Source organism: Pseudonaja textilis, chromosome 4, assembly GCF_049901715.1.
Source record: "Pseudonaja textilis isolate UNSWEBS1 chromosome 4, rPseTex1.2, whole genome shotgun sequence".
In the NCBI taxonomy this organism is placed as follows: Eukaryota; Metazoa; Chordata; class Lepidosauria; order Squamata; family Elapidae; genus Pseudonaja; species Pseudonaja textilis.
In genome coordinates, this window is record NC_141993.1 from 14,344,169 (window position 1) to 14,366,377 (window position 22,209).

The 22,209-nt window shown below is 40.3% G+C and overlaps 1 protein-coding gene across 1 annotated transcript in view; it reads right to left on the reverse strand.

Annotated features, from left to right (window-relative positions):
* The window catches only part of TM9SF3 (transmembrane 9 superfamily member 3), a 62,718-nt gene that overhangs the window by 19,266 nt on the left and 21,243 nt on the right, over window positions 1-22,209 (reverse strand). Inside the window, exons 3-5 of the mRNA XM_026711033.2 lie at window positions 21,144-21,266; window positions 10,667-10,827; window positions 8,546-8,623 (exon numbers count right to left, since the gene is read on the reverse strand). Coding sequence (XP_026566818.1) covers window positions 8,546-8,623; window positions 10,667-10,827; window positions 21,144-21,266 — 362 coding nt within the window. The remainder of the gene's footprint in view (window positions 1-8,545; window positions 8,624-10,666; window positions 10,828-21,143; window positions 21,267-22,209) is intronic.

Here is a 22,209-nt window from a genome sequence, read left to right on the forward strand (position 1 = left end):
TTTTCAACTGTTTTTTATTTGGCTTTTAAAATAAAGTTGATAGACAGGTTTGGTTAGGTGGTTGGTAGATGATTTGTTACTGGCTAACACTAAACTTAAACCTTTCTGGAGTTAGACTGGGGGGAATTTAAGAGTTTCCTGGAGTTGCCTTTTGAAAACTGGCTCCAACTGAATGCTATGTCTTTAGGGATATTTTTGGCACCACCACAGCCAATATTAAGAATAAATTATACAAAGCAAAAATTAAATGTGTCATTGTTTCTAAGCATTTGAACAGAAGCAACTGTTCCCTGGACCCAGCAGATTATACAGGTAAAGCTTACCAATGGTGGTTCTATTTGGAAAATTATATGAAAAAAATCCATGATGTAAGAGAATTTGCTCTTGTGGTTCCATGGAGACTTAGTCTCAAAAGAACACATCCTCCTGGACAGTGCATTCTATGAAATACAGAGTATTTTTCTTTGCCCTCATTTTATGGTCTTTCAGTGTTACTAGGATACATGAAAACTACTGTTATCCAATCCAGATACAGATATGCATGTATATATGTGTTAGCCAGATCTCCAACATGGGTTCTTCAGCGTGCTTGTTACTGTCTGCCATAGTAACGGGGGGGGGGGGGGGGGGGGGGCTTAGTATTTGGGATGGGGAAGTGAGCTGGTGTAGCCACCACCAGAACTGAAAGGGTGGTTTGTGCTCATGAAATATGGCACTGCTGAAGGGAGGTATGCTAAATTACCCAAGTGTGAGTTTCACCAGGACAAGAGTGACTACTTGGGCTGTCCCATTTTGCATGAGGGGATACAGATGGACCCTGAAAAAGTACGAGCAGTCACCCCCTCGCACTAGAAAGCAATTGCAGAGTTTCATGGGTTTTGCAAATATTTATAGGCAGTTCATTCCTTCTTTTGCTAATATTGCATTACCCATCACTAACCTTTTGAAAAGCAAAGGAGAATCCAAGCTTAAGTCAACCCCTTGAGTGGACCATGGAATGCCAAGCAGCCATTGAAACGCTCAAAGGGCTGTTTGTGGCCGAACCTGTATTTAAACATCCCAAAACGGATGACCTGTTTGTGGTCCAGGCCAATACTAGTGATGTGGCTGCCTCTGCACATGCCCAGGCTGGGAACCTGTTCCATAAGCTTCCCCACCTCACTGCTGTCTGAGACTGAAGGCAGCTGCTGACTGCTAGCCTGCCCTGGCCCCATCTCTGCCTCTGATGTAGCGCCCTCCTCCGGATCTTCCTCAACCTCCAGACCCGGCCCAGGCTCCTCCCCAACCTTCTCACTACTGTCTGACTCTGCTACCAGCTCTGTCAGCTGCAGGTGGGCCACAACACTCTCCTTTTGGGGTGTACTTCCAAGAGGCAGGATGCAAGCTTGGCACTGATTTTTTTACTGCCTTTCTGGGGGGCATGTGACCTTTCCTTAAATCTGGATGATTTCCTTAGGATATCTTGTGAGGTGAGTGAGACCAGCTGGTGTCTTAAAGTGGTGCAAATGGATCTAAGGATTGCTTTTTCTGGAGAACTCAAATGACCTTTCTGCTTTATGATAGCTATCATTGCTTTTTAACTATTTTAATTCCTCAAGGTGCTCTGGCACCCTGCCTGATTTGTAACTCTGGCATGCAGGTATTTTTAATCTAATGATTGGTATTTAGGGCAGCTTCTTGCAAACAAAGAAGCTTTTTGTATTTTTGTACAGATAATCCTTGCCTTACAACAGTTCATTTGTTCATTCACTGAAAAAAGTGACCTATGACTGTTTCACACTTACAACCGTTGCAGCATTCCCATGGTCAAAAGAGTCCAGGCAAGAAGCGCCCCTCGATGTGAGTGATGTCGAGTTGGCTACGCCCATCCAGTAACATGATCACCAAGCCAATGCCCACCAAACCCACAGAACTGGTTGTTAAAAAAATCAAAGAAATTGGGACCTAAGTACGTATGACTTTCTCCATAGTCAGAATCATTAACCCGGTTACTGTGCAATTAGAGCTGCCAAAAAACTTTAGACAGATTCACCCTGTGTTTCATGTCAGTTTACTCACTCAAGCTTGACAAAGTACCTCCCCTTCGGCCTACAGAGCCTGCCACTCCGGTACCCCCTCCTTATAGAAAGAGAGCAACATTTGAAGTCAAAGAAATTCTTGATTCTAGAAAATGGAACGGGAAACAGCAATACCTGGTTGCTTGGAAACATTCCCCGCCTTCACAATCTGAATGGATGGACGGTTGAAACATTCGGGGCCCAACACCTGTTTCAAGTGTTTCATAGGAAATATCCCAATAAACCCTAATGTTTACACTGTGGTTCTGTTGGACTATATGTGTTAGTTTGCATTTTGCATTTCCTCCTTTTACAGAGCTAATGCGCCTGTGTTGTGGTTAGCCGGCAGCAGGTGCAGACGGCTGAGAAGAGCGAGGACTCTGATGAAGAGCCAGGACCATCAGGGAGTGGACTGCTGCCTTCAGAGATTGTGGGGGCTGGCAGCAGTGATCAGGGGCTTCCTAAGGAGCCTGTGTCAAGTGCACATGCACGAAGGATTGCTCGGAGGAAAGAACAATTACAGCAGCAGAGGTGACTCGGGAGTAAGGCTTGCAAGGTAATGGCCCCTCCCTCAAGAGGATAAAAGCCAGGTTTGGAAAAGTGTTCTTTGCAGATAGCAAAGAAGCTCTTAAGCTCAACTGGTAGACATCTTAGTTCGTATTTGGAGAAATCTTGTAAATTAATTTTATCTCTGGGTTTTTGGCAGCCTTGACAAACAACCTGGCAAGGCTCCTTCTTGTCAGAGCTAATTAGTGGAAAGCAGCCTTCAGAACAGAATTCGTTATTAAACCTTAAAAGGTGGGGGCTGCTGCCTTTGTCTGTGTTTGCTCTTTGGGAACCTGGTTGGGTCAGAACACCCTGTTGCAGGAGGGCCAAATATCAGCTGGATCTCCAGCATGGGTTTCTTCAGCATGCTTGCTATCGGCTGCCATAGTAACGGGGAGGGGGGCTTCAGGTATTTGGGGTGGGGAAGTGAGCTGGTGTAGTCCCATGAGAACTGAAAGGGAGGTTTGTGCTAATGAAATATGGCACTGCTGAAAGGAGGTGTTTACATTCTGTCAAAGCCAACCATCCTGAAACTACAGATGGGAGGAATACCTGAAGATGGGCTTTTCCACATCATCATACTGGATGTTGATTTGACTCGACTGGACCCTGGGGGGAGGGATTTGGAGTGACTTTCAAACTGTAACTTTCACATGTTTTGAATCAGATCTTGCCTTGCTTTCATTGCTATTGCTTCAAACTTATTAAAAGTACCTCTTCTCTAAATCAATGAAGTTGAGGGTTTTCTCTCTTGAGTTTTGAATGGGGAGGCCTGACTGTATGTATGTATGTGTGTGTATGTGTGTGTGTGTTTATGTATGTAACCAATTTCTGGGTAACCTGTGGAGAGAAAAAAACTACTACTACCACTTGAATGACAAAAAGCAGCTTCCTTTTTAATGGTCTATTTGGGGTAAATTCAGTTTGAAAATTTGACCTGAGATTATTTTAGGCTATCTTATGTATATGATTTACTCACTGAACAAATAAATTAACACTGACCACCTGTTATTCCAGTGCATACTTTGTATCACTATTTAGTAAATATTCATTTAGCATATTTATATTGTCACATTATATATAAATGAACTCGACTCATTTATATGAGGACAGATCAATGAAGACAGAAACATATGTATGTATATGTGTGTGTGTAGCAGTGGTGGGATTCAAAAAAATTTACTATCGTGGATGTGGCTTATTTGGTGGGCATGGCTTGGTGGTTGTGTGACTGGGTGGGCATGCTGGGTGGGCATGTGATTGGGTGGGCGTGGCCAACTTGACATCACTCACATCAAGGGGTGCCTTGCCTGGCCTCTCCTTTCCTCAAAGAGATACAATTTCCCTCTCTTTTTATTTACTACTCCTGAACATCCAAAATATACTATTTAATCCTATGTATATCTGCCATATATTACATAGCATAGTGTGTGTATAGGCACACAAAAAGATACATTATCTACTATATATACTGTGTGTATGTACGTACACACACACACACACACAGAGCTCTTACTATACTATACACATTCAACCTCACTGCGTTTGGGAAAACACACCCATAGTTCACTTTCTGCCACACACTTATCTATAATTTCTGTACATTAGAACATTGCACACGCCTTCAGATTTACTTCCCTAGCCTACAAATGACTGTTAGACCCAGGAGATGTCATGGATTGAATAAAATGTGGTAAAACTCACTGAACAACACTCTTGCTAGCAACCAAAATTTTGGGCTCAAGTGAAGGACTATCTCTGCCTTCTGCCTTGTCCTAGTAAACTCTTCTGCCAATTTTCCTCTCTGTTAGAGGCACCAAAATAATCCAGATTCCAGATGATATAAGATCTCCTGCTGGAGCTGGGGGTTGGACTAGAACAGGGGTCTTCAAACCTGACAGCTTTAAGAGTTGTGGACTTCAACTCCCAGAATTCCTCCTCCGGTCATGTTAGCTCAGGAATTCTGGGAGTTGAAGTCCACAAGTCTTAAACTTGCAACATTTGAAGACCCTTGGACTAGAAGATGATCTCCGAGATCCCTTCCAGGCCTAGCCTGCTATGCTATTTCAAAAAGTCTTCTGAAGCCAGGGTTTGTGTCCTTCCTTTCTCTCCCTTTATTTTCTCTCCCTCCCTCCTTCCATGTATCTATCTATCCATCCATTCATCCATATATCTTTCACTTTCTCCTCCCTCCCTCCCGCTCTCTTTCTTTCTCTCCCTTCCTTCCATTCTGTCTACCTTTGTCTATCTCTTTCTCTTTCTTTCCCTTTTCTTTCTTGTCTCTTCCTTCTCTCTTTCTCTTTCCCTCTCTCCTCCTCTCTCTCTTCCCACCTCTCCCTCTCTCTTTCCCTCTCTCTCTTCCTCTCTCCCTGTCTCCCACTCTTTCCCTCTCTCTCCCTCCCTCCCTTTCTCTCTCTCTTCCTCTCTTTCTCTTCCTTCCTCTTTCCCTCTCTCTTTTTCTCTCTCTTTCTATCCCTTCCTTTCCTCCTTCTAAAGCTAGGAGAGGAGACCCTCCTGAAACAAACACTCACACACGCTTCCAAGCACCCACCTGAAACACACACACACACTTTTCAAGCACCCGGCAGCATCGCTCCTTACGAGGGTTCTTCCTGGCCAGTCTCCAGTTCCACATTGCCTGGAAAAGCCGCCAGGCAAGGCTTCTTCCCCTCCCACTTTTGGGGAAAGGAAAGGGCTGAGAACTTCAAGCGAGGCATGCGCTGCAGCCTTGCGTCCTCCCTCTGCCCAATGGCAGTTCTGGGCTAGGGAGTGGTTTGGCTTTCCCAACTTCCTGAAACCTTACCTTCCTCCTGCAGCTAGTGGCAGAGAGAAAGGCAAGCCAGACAGGTCAGAGCTGTCGCCACTCAGTTCCCTGCCACCCCACATCTCATCCCCCACCCGGATTCTCTGACAGCATCTGGGGCTCGCCTGCCAGGAGGCGGGGGAAGTGACCAGGAAGTACGAGGCTATGCTGCCTGTATCGCCCTTTGCCAACTGCCCCTCCCTCGCCAGGCCGAGCATTTTGGCAGTTGTTGGGGGGTGGGGGAGCTTCATTTGTTCAACTTGTCCCACCATTAGGCACCACAAAAAAAGAAGGATGTTAATACAGCCTGACAAGAAACAAGAGCGGCGGGAAAGATGCGAGAAGCGCCAAGTCTGCACTCCCACACAAAGCCCCTTAACTGCCGCGGGCACTCGGCCCCGCCCCCTGCTCCACCGCTTCACTCCCGCTAACCATTTCCTTGGTTTCCCAATCGTCTTTCCACACAAACTTCCCCAACATGACCCCACCAATGAGGTCCCTTATTGGCCCACCACTCAAGCAGCCGTAGTTGTCCATTTCTAGCGTTATCTCTGGGTATTTAGTTACAGCCTCTTTGGGCAATAAGGAGGATCAAGGATACACAGAAAGATGGAAAAAGTTCGCCCTGCTCACCCTTTCTCTTAGCGCTCAACCATGCCTGCGAGCACCCTAGTCCCATTAATACGCCATTCTTCTTAAAGCCAAGCAATCCTACTCTTCCATGAAACACCCCCCCCCCCTTTAAAAGGGTGGCAGAGGGAAAAGCAAGGTAGCCAGGGCAGAGCTGTTGCCACTTGGCTTCCTCCCACCAGCTTGCATCTCATCCCCTGCCCGGATTCTCCAGCAGCTGCTGGGGCTTGGGGGGCGGGGTGTGGCGACCAGAAGCACGAGGCTATTCCACCTGCATTGCCCAGGGCAGCTGCCCCTCCCTCACCAGGCCAAGCGTTTTGGCAGAGTGTGGGCCACCGCTGTGACATCGGTGTGAGCTCCATGGGCTGGAAGGTATGGCTGATGGCGGGGAAGGAAGATCTGCTCTAGCGAGGCTTGACTGCCTTTTGGGCCCTGCTCTGGGCTGCCATCTGCTCGACCTCTGCCGCACCTTGGATCCTGCATCAGCCTGTGACAAGGGGACATGCCACTTCCAGGCAAGCCCAGCCAGCGGATAGGCAAGCAGATGACCCTCAGGGGAGGCATTTGCTCTTAGGCCTCCCACATGGAAGGCCCCATGGAAGCTGAAGCAGGGCCTGAAAGGCAGCCGAGCCTCGCCATGCCTTCCCCCCAGGTAGCCCTTTGGCTGACCGCAGCAAACCCAGTGTGGATCTTCTTTCCCCGCCATCAGCATTAGGGCTCACTCACAGCATTCTCACAGCGGCCGCCCACACTCACCCAAAGCGCGCAGGTTGGCAGGAGGGAGAGGAAAGGGGCGGCAGGCAAAGGGGCAATGCAGACAGCATAGCATTGTGCTCCCTGGTCACCCCCCCACACACACACCCCTAGCAGGCAAGGTCCAGCAGCTGTGGAGAATTCAGGCAGGGGGCAAGATACAGGCTGGTGGGGACCAGAGAGGCGAAAGGTCAGCCCTGGCTCGCCTTTCTCTCTGCCACCAGCAAGCCAGGCAAGCTGGAGGCTGGAGGCAGTGGGGAGGGGAAGCTTGCCAGGTGGCAAGTGCCGCATGGGATGGAGCCACACCCCTGGCAGCTAAGCAAGCTAGACAGGGATAGGGCAGGGAGGGAGGGCAGATAGACAGGCCCTAGCCAGCGCCGCCTGGGATGGGGCCACACTGGTGTGGAAGCCAGCCAGCTGAGCCTGGGAACTGTGGGGGGCCCTGCCTAGATCCGGGAATGGGGGAGGGGGCTAGCGCAACTTGCAGGCTTACCTGTGAGCAGCAGGCAGGTGCAGGCACCATGTGGGAAGGCTAGAATGGCAAGCCATAAGGACCCAGTGTGCCACATAGGAGGGGAGGAGTGACTGGGTGGGGCAAGCCATGTGAGCATTGGGCGAGCCACGCGGGCAAGCATCGGGCAGGACGGGGAAAGCAAGAGAGAGGCGACCGTGTCAGGGACGTGGCCAGCCAGAAGTTACTACCGGTTCGGCAACCCACACGAAATCCTTCCTACTGGTTCATGTGAACTGGTATGAACCGGCTAAATACCACCACTGGTGTGTAGATAGGTAATCCTCAATTGAGCTCAAAATTTATGTTGCTAAGGGAGAAAGTTGTTAAGTGAGTTTTGTCCCATTTTATGACTTTTCTCACCATTTAAGTGAATCACTGCAGTTCTTAAATTATGTAGTAACACGGTTAAGTGAATATTGTTTCCCCATTGACTTTGCTTGTCAAAAGGTCTCAAAAGGGAATCACATGACTCCAGGACACTGCGACCATCATAAATGTGAGTCAACTGTAAAGCATCCAAATGTAAATCATGTGGCAATAGGGATGCTGCAAGTCATAAGTGTGAAAAATGGTCATAAGTTTTTTTCCCCAGTGCCATTGTATCTTCGAAGAGTCACTAAATAAATACTGTATACACCCAATGTATACTGTATACACACATTCCAAGTCCAGAAAAACACAGAGAAAACAAAATTAATATGGACAGGATCAAGATCAAACAACATGGCCCACTAATCAGAGACATTACTGACCTTGCCAATGTTAGCCAATTTTAAAATGTTGAAATCAGCTTTAAAAATGGTCTGAACTGTATATTGTTGGAGCTAAGCAGTAGTGCAGTTCTAAAACCATTATAAAGAATTTTGTAAACTTGAGTTATTTAGCATTTTTTAAAAATGATAATGCAGGGGTCCCTTATCCTTTTGGAGTGGTGGACATATATTTGGAATAGATTTTTGTACATCTTGAGTACATAATGGATAATTTTAAAAGAAACAGTTGCCAAGGTGATTATGGCTTGTACCAAAACATCATTTACCACTAAACTAATTAGTGAGATTACTTTGGTCTACTTGATACCACCAAACATTTAGGGAAATAAATATTTCATTTCAAGCTGGTACTTTGCAATATGCTAGCTTCCCATTATTAAAAAAAAAACCTTGAGCAGCAAGGAAAATATCACTGGGCACTATCTTGAGTACATAGGTTTCAATATAATGAAATATAAAAGAAGCATACCCTGTGTTGAAAGAAAGATGGGTCAAGATATTTGTCAAATCTATCTTCAAACTTCACATCTGACTTTTTCCATTTCACCTGGAGAGAAATTACATTTATAAATCTGATACCACTATATTACAAATCAATAAAATCAACCAAGTTCCAATTCCAGATAACACTAAGGAAAACATGAACTGCTAACATCCCTTTTCTAGCAAGCCATTACTTTCAAGTTTTAATGAATGATATTAGTACACAAGAAAATTTATTCTTTGTTTTTAAATGTTTTAAACTATAAACTACCCAGAGTCACTAGAAGTCAGTAGCAATTTTATTATATTATTAAATTAAGCAAATATAATGTTCTACAAGGGATTTTTATCAAAGAACTACTCATTCAGTGTAATGAGAGAATGAACTTGGAAGATGGGGGTGGGGGAAATGCTGCCTAGGGAATGATTAGATAAAATGGGAGGAGCCCACAACTGAGTACAGGTAGTCCTTGATTTACGACCACAACTGAGCCCAAAATTTCCTTTGGTAAGTGAGACATTTATTAAGTGAATTTTGCCCCATTTTATGACTTTCCTTGTTTCAGTTGTTAAGTGATTCATTGCAGAGGATAAGTTAGTAACCCAGCTGTTAAGTGAATCTGGCTTCCCCACTGACTTCATTAGAAAGTCACAAAAGGTGACCTTAAGACACAGCAACGATCATAAATGTGAACCAGTTGCTGGTTCACCTGCATCTGCATCTGATTTTAATTACATGACCATCGGGATGCAACTGATCAAGGCTGTAACTGTTAAAATGGTCATAAGTCACTTTTTTAGTACCACTGTAACTTTGTACTGTCACTAAATGAAGAGGTGTAGGTTGATGACTACCTGTAATAGGCAGAGAAAGAAACTTAGAAAGGATCTAACCTGACTGGTAGTAAAAAGAGACAGCTGGAGCCCTGTGCTTTCAGATTTGCAAGATTATGTTAATATAGTTTTACCATATTTATTTTATATTAGTTTATCTTGTAATGTTTCCTGTCTAAGTCTACTTAGAAGGCTGACATTCAGTGACTGTTCAAATTTGCAACGATGCTGAACAAGTATTAGTTGTTAGCAGTCCTCATTATTCTAGCCATTACAGCTCACCAGAGGTAACATCCAGACATGGTTATATTATTGTGTTTTGTTTTTTTTTCCCTTCCTGCCAGTTTCCCAAAAGTCAAAGTCAGAGGGAAGCAGTTAATTGAGAACTACCTGTGTTGCTGAACCAAGATTATGAGCTGCAAAAAGACAATTCCAAGTGGCATCTTAAATAGGAAAATCTTCTTTTCTATCAGATATATTAAAAGCAGTTTCAGTTTATAATTTTATGTCAGCTGCTATTGAAATACACAGGGAGATCCAAAAAAAAGGAATGCCAACCATATAAGTAGGAATGATATAGGAGTTATATACCACTATCACTGAGACTATTTTAAACAGAATTTAAGGAATTTCTGCCAGTGGTAGCTTTAGGAAGAAGCATTATTTAATGGAATTCTTTTTTTCCTAGATAACCTATAGAACTATGTTCTTTCAGAGTTCTTCTATAGGTCCTGGATTTAGACATTTAAATGGGATAATTAACACAATTAGTTACAATTAGTTATGTGGGATGAGGGTATGGCATACAAAATTAACAGTAAATATGTACAATCTTTATATATATATAAATTGCAGGGTGATCATTTGATAGAAAGCATTGATTCCCCCTCACCCATTTTAATTTTAAATTTTAATTCCCTTTTTACCACATCCCCAATGTCAATAGAAATACATATGAGGAAAAAAATAAGAAAATAATTGCTATGATTAGAACAATCTTATTTTGTAACCATTTTAGCTTCTTGTTTGTTTATCTGGAGATAAGGGAGTTCACTTTAGATTATCCTTCTTGTTGGGATTTGGATAATACTATTCTCAGGTGGGGAGAGTAAGCACAGAATACACCATAACACATATTGTAATTAAGCCTGCCATCATGATATATGGTCAATACTTGGACAAATCATGGTTCTGCCAACATGCTATTTCTATGTCTATAGCTTAGTAGCTGTGTAAACATGACCATTATTATTTATAAATTCAAATTACTTACAGAATAAGACATCTGGATTTTAGTGTTGGGTACCAATTTAACTTTCCCTTCGCTTGTCAGATTCACATCCACAATCCTATTTCCATTATAACCTATTTCAAGCTTTTTATATGTCCAGAGATAAAAATCTTCACCATTTTCATCTGCTTCACCAACAATACCTGCAGAGGGAGAAAGTGAGGAAAAGAAATTAATTTTCCTGCACTAATTAACCATTGATTAACAGCAGTCTTCATACCAGCTTTGCTACAGAGGAGAGTGAATACTGATTTGAGAAAATTTCATAGATTCCTGATATTGAAGGAAGAGTTCACGTTTCATAAATAAAACACTAATCCATAATAATATAAATTCTGCATTTTAATTTTGCAATGTATAGTCCAAGTTACAGAGTAATTTCCTTAAACTAGTCAAGGGGAGGAACAACAAACTCTGCGAAATACCAACTACTTCTTCATGCAATTCAAATTCAATGCTTGGGCTTCTGATATTTTGCCGCCTAGGCTCCTCTTAACCTATTGATTAAAATACAAATAAATTTAGATATAAATGAAAAGCTAGAAATATAAGATCCATTCTTTTCCTATCCAAATATTAAAACATATAATTAAAGAATTCATTAAAGGGTTAATAATTACATAGTAATATATAGCTGTAAACCAGGCTTCCTGTAAATTAAGAAAATCTATAATTCATGTATCAGATGACTACACAAACCTATAGCTTTTAAAGCAAACAATAACTGCTGCACACTTAAATAACTTCTGTTGGTGACTGCTTTTCTATCCACCTAGCACACACTGTCCCTTGTGGTTGTCCCCAGGGGTGGGATACAACAGGGCTAACTACCGGTTCAGGATTTACAAGCCGCGTGCCTTTAAATCATCATCAGTAGCTGCCTGCAGAGAAACAACCCTCTTTTCCTGCTTTTTTAACTGCAGCTGTGTCTCGTTCGGAAGCTGAAGTTGAAAAATCAGGAAATGAAGATCAGGTAAGAGGTGGGTGTATGGGCAAAAAAATCAGCAGACATAGAACCGGTTCTATGTCTGCTGCTCTTCAGAGGTACCTGTTCTACAGAGGTGGACAGAACCAGTAGAAACCCACCCCTGGTTGTCCCTGACTCAACACTATTATCACTCACCCTTCACCATTCACCCTTTTTGGTAAATGGAGTAACTTCAGTTCAGACTTCTCAGTTTCAGCTGAGAAGAAAGTCAACTTCATTCTCCATATAGCCTTCTCCAATTGTGTAATAAAGTAGTTAGGGAAATTGAACATGACAGTGCTTGTTACAATTGATCCTAATCAACTTGCCACTTTGCCAGTCTGCCTCCTAATAATTTGGGTTTTATAAATAATAAATTGGTTTTATGATTGGACATACATTATGGCAGTCATTCTTTGAATTAACTATATATATTACTATAGATCTATTTTCTTTCAACATCCATGACATGTTTTCCAGCTGTAAAAAAAAAATCTAGTGGCTTAAGAAGGCTGGACCACAAGATATTTTACGACAGGGATCCCCAACCACCGGTCCCCGGACCGGTCTGTGGATCATTTTGGACCGGGCCGCCTACTTTGCTTGGGCGCCATCTTGTTCCAACGTGCTGGATCAAGTGCTGGTTTTGATGCCGTCCCTCAGCCTTGATCAAAAACATCAGCTCCACGCCGTGCGTGGCTGGGGAAAAGGGGGACGTGGAAGCCGCGCAGAAGTTGCTCTCCCTGTTGAAGAAGGAGGCTCCCAATTCGCCGGGCTTATGCGAAGAGTTCTGCGAGGCGCTGGGGAAGGGAGGCTACGCCGCCGCCAATTACCTGGATCCCAGCCTGAACGAACTGCTCTCCCCCTCTTCAGAAGCGGCCGGTGACCTGGGCAAGGCTCTGGTGAACCTGTTCTTTGATCGCCTCAACGACACACTACACTCAGGTGGCTTTCCAGTGTTTGGGAAAGGGGCTGTTAAATCTCGAAGCCGGAAGCCAGAACAGAGTAATGGGGGCAGCAGGGAGCCAAACCGGGTCCTCTCTTAAAACTAGGTGGGGGCAAGGGGTTGCAGCGAAATGGGGCGAGAGAGATCCGGAAAGAAGAGGGCTCTCCAGGTATTTGGAATGAATTCCCGGAATTATATGCCTGGATTTCTGAACCTCAACAACTTTAAAATGTGTGGATTTGGACTCTCTGAATTCCCCACACACCTTACAATTGTTGAGATTGTGGAAACCTGAAGACCGTATGGGAGATCAAACCCATCCTAAATGTAAAATCTGAATTGCGGATTATTACCTTACAAAATGCTTTTGGAGAAAACATATATTTTTGCCAAACATATATTTTTGTTTGAACATGATCAACTGAATCATGATGACTTTATAAAATAATAAATAAATAAATAAATTAAAAATTAAAAAACCCTAACCGGTCCTTGAAAAAGTGTTTCTGCGTGAAACTGGTCCCTGGTACAAAAAGGGTTGGTGACCACTGTTTTACAACACCCATGAAAGAGGAAATGCCAGGTATCCTAGTAGATTACATATCAAGTGCCATAAAATCAATGAAAAATGGCAACACATTAGGGAATGACTGTGTTATGACTGAAATGCTAAAAGCTAACGGTCAGTTTACACTAGATACTAGTAGAACTATATTCTTTTTTTAAAAAAATTATTCTTTAAAACCGAAAAATACAAAAATCTCATTTCCATTAACAGTTATTGTGTCATTGTATATGCATGTTTCTTATTTTGTGACTATACATTGTTTTTATCCTTATCCTTCACCCATTCGTACCACCTCTCCCATGTTGCATAGTATTCTTGATCCTCTTTGCCTTTCAGTTCCATAATGAATTTATCTAGTTCAGCACAGTCCATTATTTTTTGAATCAAAACTTCATCTGGTGGTATTTTATCACTCTTCCAATTTTGTGCTAACATGATTCTTGCTGCAGTTAAGATGTGTACAATAAGGTATCTTTTATCTTTACTCAAATTCCCTTTGATCATACCTAATAAAAACATTTTGGGTTCCAAATTCAATTTATATTTTGTAATCTCAAAAAGCCATCTCTGTATTTTCTTCCAGTATTTTTTGACCTCTATACATTGCCACCATATGGAAAAAGGTTCCTTTCTTTTGTTTGCACTTCCAGCATTCTGGTTTCAAGGTTGAATACATTTTCCCCAGTTGTGCCAGCACTAAGTGCCATCTACAAAACATTTTAGATTGATTTCCTTTGAATGCCGTCAACAAAGTCAGCTTCCAGTTCTCAGTCCAAGACTTTTCCCACTCATCCAAATTTATATTATGACCCACATTTCTTGCCCAGGCAATCATTGGTCCCTTAACAATTTCCTCCTCTAGTTCTACCTCCAGTAAATAATTATATGTTCGTGTTATAAATTTTATATCCTTGCCTGTCAAGATTTGGTCCAATTTTTGTAAATCTTTATCTATCCCTAGCTCCTTTACGTCTTTCTTAAATTTAGTTTGAATTTGCAAATAAATATACCCACCAGTCTAATATTATCCCTTGTTCTTTTAGTTTATCCAGTGTTTTTAATTCCCCCTGTTCATCTACCAATTCTTTATATCTAATCATTTTTTAATGTCCCTTGTATTTGGATATTATATAGCTTCCATAGGTAAGATCCAGTTTGGTCTTTTCAAATAATGCTTTTTTTTATTTTCTCCCATGTTTGTAAAAGTGAGTCCCTTATAAAATGTCTATGGAAATAGGTCTGGATCTTATTATTTTTATCCCATAGAAAGGCATGCCATCCAATTTGGAGGTCATGACCTTCTATCACCAAAATTCTTTTATTTTTTAAGTTTATCCACTCCTTAACCCATAGTAAAATTGCTGCTTGATAATATTTTTCCCATTTTGGGAGTCCATGGCCGCCTCTGGTTCTACTATCTTGTAATGTTTTCAATTTTATTTGTGCTTTTTTCCCCATCCATATAAATTTCATTACTGTCCTATCTAATTCCTGAAAAAATTTCTTATCCAATTTTATAGGTATTGTTTGAAAATAGTATAATAGTTTTGGTAGTATGTTCATTTTTATGGCCACTATTCGGCCTAATAGTGATAATTGTAATTTTCCCCAATTGGCCAGATCTTTCTTTATCTGTGAAAGTAATTTCATAAAATTATCCTCTTTTATGGAAGAGCATCTTTCTGTTAACCAAATTCTTAGATAAATTTTTTGACATTTTGTAGTCCCAATTTCCTTTCCAATTGTTTTTTTTTAACTTTTTATCAAGTTTTTGGTTGTTACTTTTGTTTTATCTTTATTAATTTTTAGTCCTGCTACCGCCCCATATTCTAATTCTTGAATTAGATAGCTCCTTGACTCCACTGGACCTTCCACAAAAAACACTAAGCAAATGTCTGTACTTTATATTCTTCTTTTTTGCTCTTCAGTCCAGTTATCTCCTTTCTTTGTCTAATCTGATTTAAAAGCACTTCGATGGTCAGGATAAAAAGCAGAGGCGACACTGGACATCCCTGCCTAATACCTTTCATAATCTTAAAGTTTTCAGTAATCTCCCCATTTATAATTACCCTAGCTTTTTTTGTTCGAATAAATTGTGCCAATCATTTTCTTGAATTTAGATCCAAATCCCATATTTTCGACCTGTTGGATCAAGAACTGCCAGCTGAGATTGTCGAAGGCTTTCTGAGCATCCAAGAAAATCAACGCTGCCTGCTTTCCCGGGTGGGCCTCATAGTATTCTAATGCGTTTAATACTATCCTTATATTGTTCCTTATCTGTCTAGAAGGTAGAAAACTGTTCTGCTCAATATGAATAAATTCATTTAATATAATTTTTAGTCTTTCCGACATTATTGTTGCGAATACTTTATAGTCTGCATTCAGGAGTGAGATTGGTCTATAATTTTTAATCTGTTTGTGATCTAAATCTTCTTTAGGAATTAGTGAGATATTTGGTTCTCTCCATGAATCAGGTAATTTGGCAAAGTCTAATACCTCATTGTACACATCTAACATCACTGGTTCAAGACAGTCATAGATACATTTATACAGTTCCACTGGAAGACCATCCAGCCCTGGCGTCTTATTATCTTTCTGCCTTTCAACCGTCCTTTTCAATTCCATCACTTATTTCTTTATTTAATATCTCTTTCTGTTCCTCTCTAATTTCTGGGAGACCTTTCCTTTTCAAATATTGCTTTATAGTCTCAGGGTTTATTCCATCCTCCCTATATAGTTCAAAATATTTTTGTACTATTTTCTTTTTCTCAATCATTCGATATTCTAATTTTCCAACATCATCCTCCAATTCTTGTATCAACCTTCTTTCTCTTTCTAATCTTAATTTATGGGCTAGCCACCTTCCTGGTTTATTTGCATGTTCGAAAAAATTCTGTTTTGCCCTTTTCACCTCTTTAGCTCTCTCTTCCTGATTTATGATGTTCAATTTATGCCTAGTAAGAATCATCTCTCTCCTCATCTTGTGGTTTTTTTTGTAATCTACTCTCTAGGTCTTTAATCTCCTCCTGTAATTTATTCTGATTTTGCCATCTTTCCTTATTCCTTTTTGCTGTATATGCTGTTACCAGCCCCCTCAAGACTGCCTTTGTATCCCATAAATTCTGTAATGATGTTTGCTCCACTGCATTTTCCTTTTAAAAAGTTCCATTTCTTTCTTAATTTTCTCCACAAAATCTTTCTCCTTTAAAATTTGGGGATTAAGTATCCACACTCTACTCTTCCTTTTCCTTCCTTTCCAAGTTATTTTTAATGGGTTATGATCAGCCCATACATTTGTCATAATCTCTATCGAATCTAGTTGGTTTCCTACTTCTGTGTTCATCCACGCCATGTATAATCTAGACCACGATTTGTGTGGGTTAAGAGTAGAACGTGAATTCTTTTTTCCCCAAATTTATTCTCCTCCACTGATCTATCAAATTTAATTCCCGTGTCATATTGAAAAAGGATCTGGGCAAAATTTTCCTTTTCTTTTTGTTCTTTGCATTACTAAAATAATCCTTCCTTATATCTACTACCACATTAAGATCTCCCACAATGCATACATTATCTTGTCCCATCTCAACGATTCTCTCCTTATACAATTGATTTTGGTCGTCATTCGGCACATAAACTGTAACTAATAACATTGGCTTGTACCCTAATTCTAGTTCAAGTATCAAAATTCTCCCTTGTGGGTCTATGTATTTTTCTACTACTTTAATTTCTTTTTAAACATATACCGCTATCCCTTTCTGTTTTTGATCTGCCAGGGCTACAAATAACCTTCCTAATTTAGGATATTCTAAACATTTCCAGAATTGTTTTTTAATATGAACTTCTTGCAGGCATACTATTTCTAATTTCTGTTTGACTAATCTAGATAGTATCTGTTTCCTTTTAATGGGTGAGTTTAGACCATTTATGTTTAATGATAATAGCTTCGTTTCTGTTTCCGTCTTTCTACTTGTGGGATATTATCTGTCTTCTGTTAATTCTAGTCTCTCTTTGCGGGCGTGTTCTTAATCTTCTTCCTTCCATCTCCTCCTTGTTCTCTCCTTCTTGTTCTAGGCCTCCTATATCTTGCTGTTGTTGTTCTTCTTGGCTTTCTGTCTCTAGCTCCTCTCCACCTCTGCTTTCTTCTTCTGTTCCTCCAATCTGCTCATAGAAATCTTGCGTCTTGTCTAAGTTATCTATCCTGATCCTCTTTTCCTGACATATTACCAACAAGCCTTCTGGAATTAACCATCGAAACATTATGTTCTTCTGGATAAGTTGTGTTGCAAAAACTTATAATCTTTTCTCTGTTCACACACCTTCTTGGGAACCTGCTTCAGGGTTTGCACTTCTTTATCTTTATAAACCAAAGGTTCGTCTCACATTATCTTATATATTATGTCACATACTTGTTTCCTGGCAAATCACATGTGGACTTCCCTGGGTAACCTGTTGCACTGAGCATAACTCGTTTGAACTCTATAGGCCTCGTCGATTTCTAGCAGGATCTCTCGGGTCTCCCTTTGTAAAGCTGGCACAAGTAATTCTGCCATAAGCACATTCAGATCTTCATCTCTACTTTCAATGATATTTTGAAACCTCAAGTAATAGGCAGCGCGGTCCATCTCTAGGTGCATAATCTGTTCTTCTAATCTTTTATTTATTGTCATTATCCTGTTGTCTATTAGTTCCAGTTTCTTTTCATTTTGTACTGTTCTAAGTTCCACCTCTTCTAGTTTCTGCCCGTTCTTTTGCATTGTTTGCTGTATAGTATCAATTTTGTCTTCTGATTTATTAATATTTCCTTTCAATTCCATATGATTTTGTGAAATATTTTCTTCCATTTTTATCTGTTGTTCTTGCATTTTAAGCATGGTTTCTTGAATGGTCATTAAAGAAGCCTGTATTGTTTGCATATTGACTACAGTTTGTTTTTCTGCCCCTAACATTCTTTCAATTGCCTTTTGACCGGCCGGCGATGTAATTGTCAATGTTGGACTAGATGTTGTCTTCTTTGCCGTTCTCCAGGCTGATGTCATGGCACTTGTCTTATTTTCAAGCTCTATTTATTTCTACCTATTTTATTATCTCCTTTACAATATATTTTAAACTAATCTCTTACTTTCAATTTATTCCTTCTTCTTTTCAAATCTCTATTATAATTATAATTATATAGAATTAGCACCACTTGCTATCCTTTTCTCTATCTCAAAGTCAATATCACTATATATTTAACAACATCCTATTCAGACAAAGCCCTCCTGCCTTCCCTTTTGCACAAAGTATTAAATTTATTCTTTTTTTCCTTTTATCTATAATAAAAAGGGGAATCTAATTTCCGTTTATATATAATCACCTAGATATACACTCCCCTTAATCTCTTAATATTGTAATCAGAACTTATTTATTACTATATTTCCTTAATTCAATACACAATACTTAATCAAAGTAATTATAACCTCAAATATCACCCCAATAGAGAAGGAAAGACATAAAGCCCCCCTTTTAATTTCTTAAGTCACTTTTAACTTAGAGCAGTAATCCAGTAGTCGGGTATTTATCAATTGAAAGATCTATATCTGCATTTATCTCTATATATCTTAATCAAACACCCCTCTTCTATTTCTTTCTATACACAACATATTGTAGTTTCTCCTTTATACAATAAAAGAGGGGTCAAAGTTTAGATTCTCTATACTCACAACAATATATATTCTTCTTAAACTCTTAATATCCTACTCTAAGATTACTTATCACTACGTTCCTTAACCCAATGATCCTATTTAGTCAAGATAACTATACCATCAAGTTATTTCAAATTAAAGGAGAAAGCCTTCTTTTTGATTTCTTATACCCACAATCTCAAGACAGTGCTCTATAGACAAATACATTCAAATCATACAAGTCATACAGATCATGTTAATCATATAAGTCAAACTTATATTTCAATACCAGCCTATTTTGTTATCTTTAAAGTTTACAGTTCATACACCTCACTCAAAGATTTCCTTTTCTTTTCTCTCCGATCTCACCGTCTCAGTCCAAACTGTTTTCCACTCTCCTCTCTTCCGCTTTGTCTTTCTACTACTCCCTCCAAGTCTCTCTCTTTATGACTCCACTCGTATCTTCTCCGTTTCTTTCCAATCCTCCTTCGTCATCTCTTTCAGCTCACTTTCTGCCAAATTGCCTTCTTCTCCACTCCCATTACTGTCCTGCCATCTCTTTCCGCTTGAAAATTGCTTAGTCATTCCTCTCTTTTCTTTCCTTCGTATCGCTCTCATGGCCCGATAGGATTTCACTTTCTCTTTCTCCACTCGCCATGTTGGTTTCATAATCACCCTCCGTCCAAGAAGCAGACAGAAGTCAATCGTCTCTCCCTTATCACCTTCTTTTCACCACCTTCTCCTCTGGCTTCCCTGGATTTTCTTCTTCTCCCACCAGTTCTCGTCTTATTTCAATCTCCACCTTTCAGCTTCCTAGAACTATTCACTTCCAGCCTATACCCCCTCTCCTTCAGTCTCTTTCCGTTTGTAAAAATTGCTGAATCACAGCTCTTTCTTACTGTCTCGCCGCCTGTACTATGGGGTTATCCCCCCTCACTGGAGCTCTTTTTTCCTCGGAAACAAGTTCAAATTTACTTTTGGCAAATCATCACAGTTGCAACTTTGGGATTTTAACTTCAATGACACTTTCTGTTGATAATCTTCTCACTTCCTCCTCATTCACAGTTCAGCCATGGCCTTGGGTCTGCCATAATAAAATGACAGACACTTTCACTTCGGATTTTCAGGGGTTTCCCTTCTTGCCAGCTGGCGATCACATTTCGCCTCGCCGTCTTCCGGGCTTCCCCTCTTTTCTGCTTGGCTCTCCAGGCTCCTCCCGCCCGGAAAGGTCCCCAAAAGTGAAAAAATGAGATCCAGAGACGGAGACCGCTCTCCCTTCACCCTTTCACCAAGGCATCACTGCCGGAAGCCTCTCCTAACCTAAAATCTTTTCAACAACCCCATGTATCATTGGGAAAGCACAGTCCTGCATAGCTCTGCAGGAAGAATCAATTATGGGAAGATGTCTGAGCAAAACTATGCTCAAGATGCTTTGGAGAAGAAAAAATACCCGATGCATGGAAAATATTGAAGGGATTCATATACACAAGAAAGGGCTCCAAAATGATTTAAAGAACTATCACCCAAAAAGCCTTCTTTCAGTCATCTACAAGGTTTTCACCAAGATAATAGCAAAAAGAATATTGAGAACATTAAATGATGCACAGCCAACGGAACAGGCAGGGTTCAGAAGTGGTTGCAGCAAAATGGATCACATCCAGGTTGTTCAGCAAGTCACTGAATGCACAATGAGTGCATCATACATCTGTGCATAGCTTTCATTGACTACAAAAAGGTGTTTGAGTATTCAGTATTCCAGCAAGCAATAATCAATGCATTCCTCAATGAAGGTGTAAACACTGCTTACATAAACTTACAATCTATATATGAAAAACAAGGGCAAATAGACACTGCTTACATAAACTTACAAAAGATGGAATAAAAATCCCCTATTTAGATAACTTAAGATTTGCAGATGACATTCGCTTCTCACAAGACCCACAAGAGTTACAAAGACGCATACAAGAGCTGGACAAAGCAGGAGAACCATTTGGCTTACAAATAAACCTGAAAAAGAGCCAGGTTAGGTTTAATAAATTCACCAAATAAAATAAATATATAGTTAAACTCCACTGAAGATGTTATCTAGTCTAGTAATGAAACCAACCCACAAGCTCGGAGAATGAACCCTCACCCTCACGATGATGCTAGTTCATACATTGTGCTATATCATAAGACACTTAGTTTGGCTTATGACATTTATGTGAACTCAGTCAAATAAGATTTATTAAACAATCATTGAACTATGATTTGGAATAAACAGGTTTTTTTCAATACAAAAGTTGTAGTTCTGTGCATTGTGGGCATACATTTCTTACCCCATATTGGCAAGTCATCAATGTACATCTGATACCAATAGTGATTTTTGATAGCATAAACAAATGCATCTCTTGTTTGTTTATCTAAATCTATTTCACAGTAGGTGGTCTGCATCACATCATCTGTAAAAAGTAAAACAGTGTTTTAATAGTATATTCAGATTGTTACATCAATATAATCAAAATAAATTTTACTAATGAATCAGTTCAAATATACCAATTAGACTCTTCAGTGCAATCTACCAATAGCTGACTCTTATGCCATACTAGCTTGATACCCATGCTTCGCTATGAAACTATGTGGCCGGGCTTAGTTTTTTGGGAGGAAAATAAGGGGAAAAAATTCTGCCTCTGCCTACCAGCATCCATCGGTATTCATCTGGTTAGCGTTCTGTCAGTATGTGAGAGAGTTGAGGGCTGTTTGGAAACTGAAAACAGTATTTGCTATGTGAGCAAGAAGGAGACAGCAAGGAGCCTGGGTGTGGCTTAGCTCAACTGTTCTGTACTAAAGCTGTTTTCTGCTATGAAACTAAAACTAAAACTGAAACCCCTCTCCTCTGCTTGTATTTTGCATTTGGAGCAGATTTCTTTTCAGGTGGGGAGGGATAGTAGAACTCCTCAGCATTAGAGCGTGTTAATAATAATATACGAAATACTAATGTTCTGATGGTCATTTTGAAAAATCCTTTCTTAATGAGCACCTAGAAGCCAAGAGGAACATACATGCCAAATTTTTGTAGGATTTATGGTTCTGGAAATTTTGTGATGATGCGTGAGTGATATTTTGCTTTTATATATGTAGATTAATTAATGCCAAACATTTACTTCCAATACACACAGAGTATAAGTAACTAATTCAAAAGGGACAACAGAAGTGTAAATTCTATTTATGTGGAACAATTGTATAGTTAGGATTTTTAAATAAAAACAATTTGCCAGATGCTATGATTCACCAATGTGAGCCTATGTTCAGTTAAATCCAACCAAAAACATCCTATCAATTCTTAAGAGGCTTATTTCAGGTCCTCTATTGGAACCTATACAACTTATATTTGGGATAGTTGTC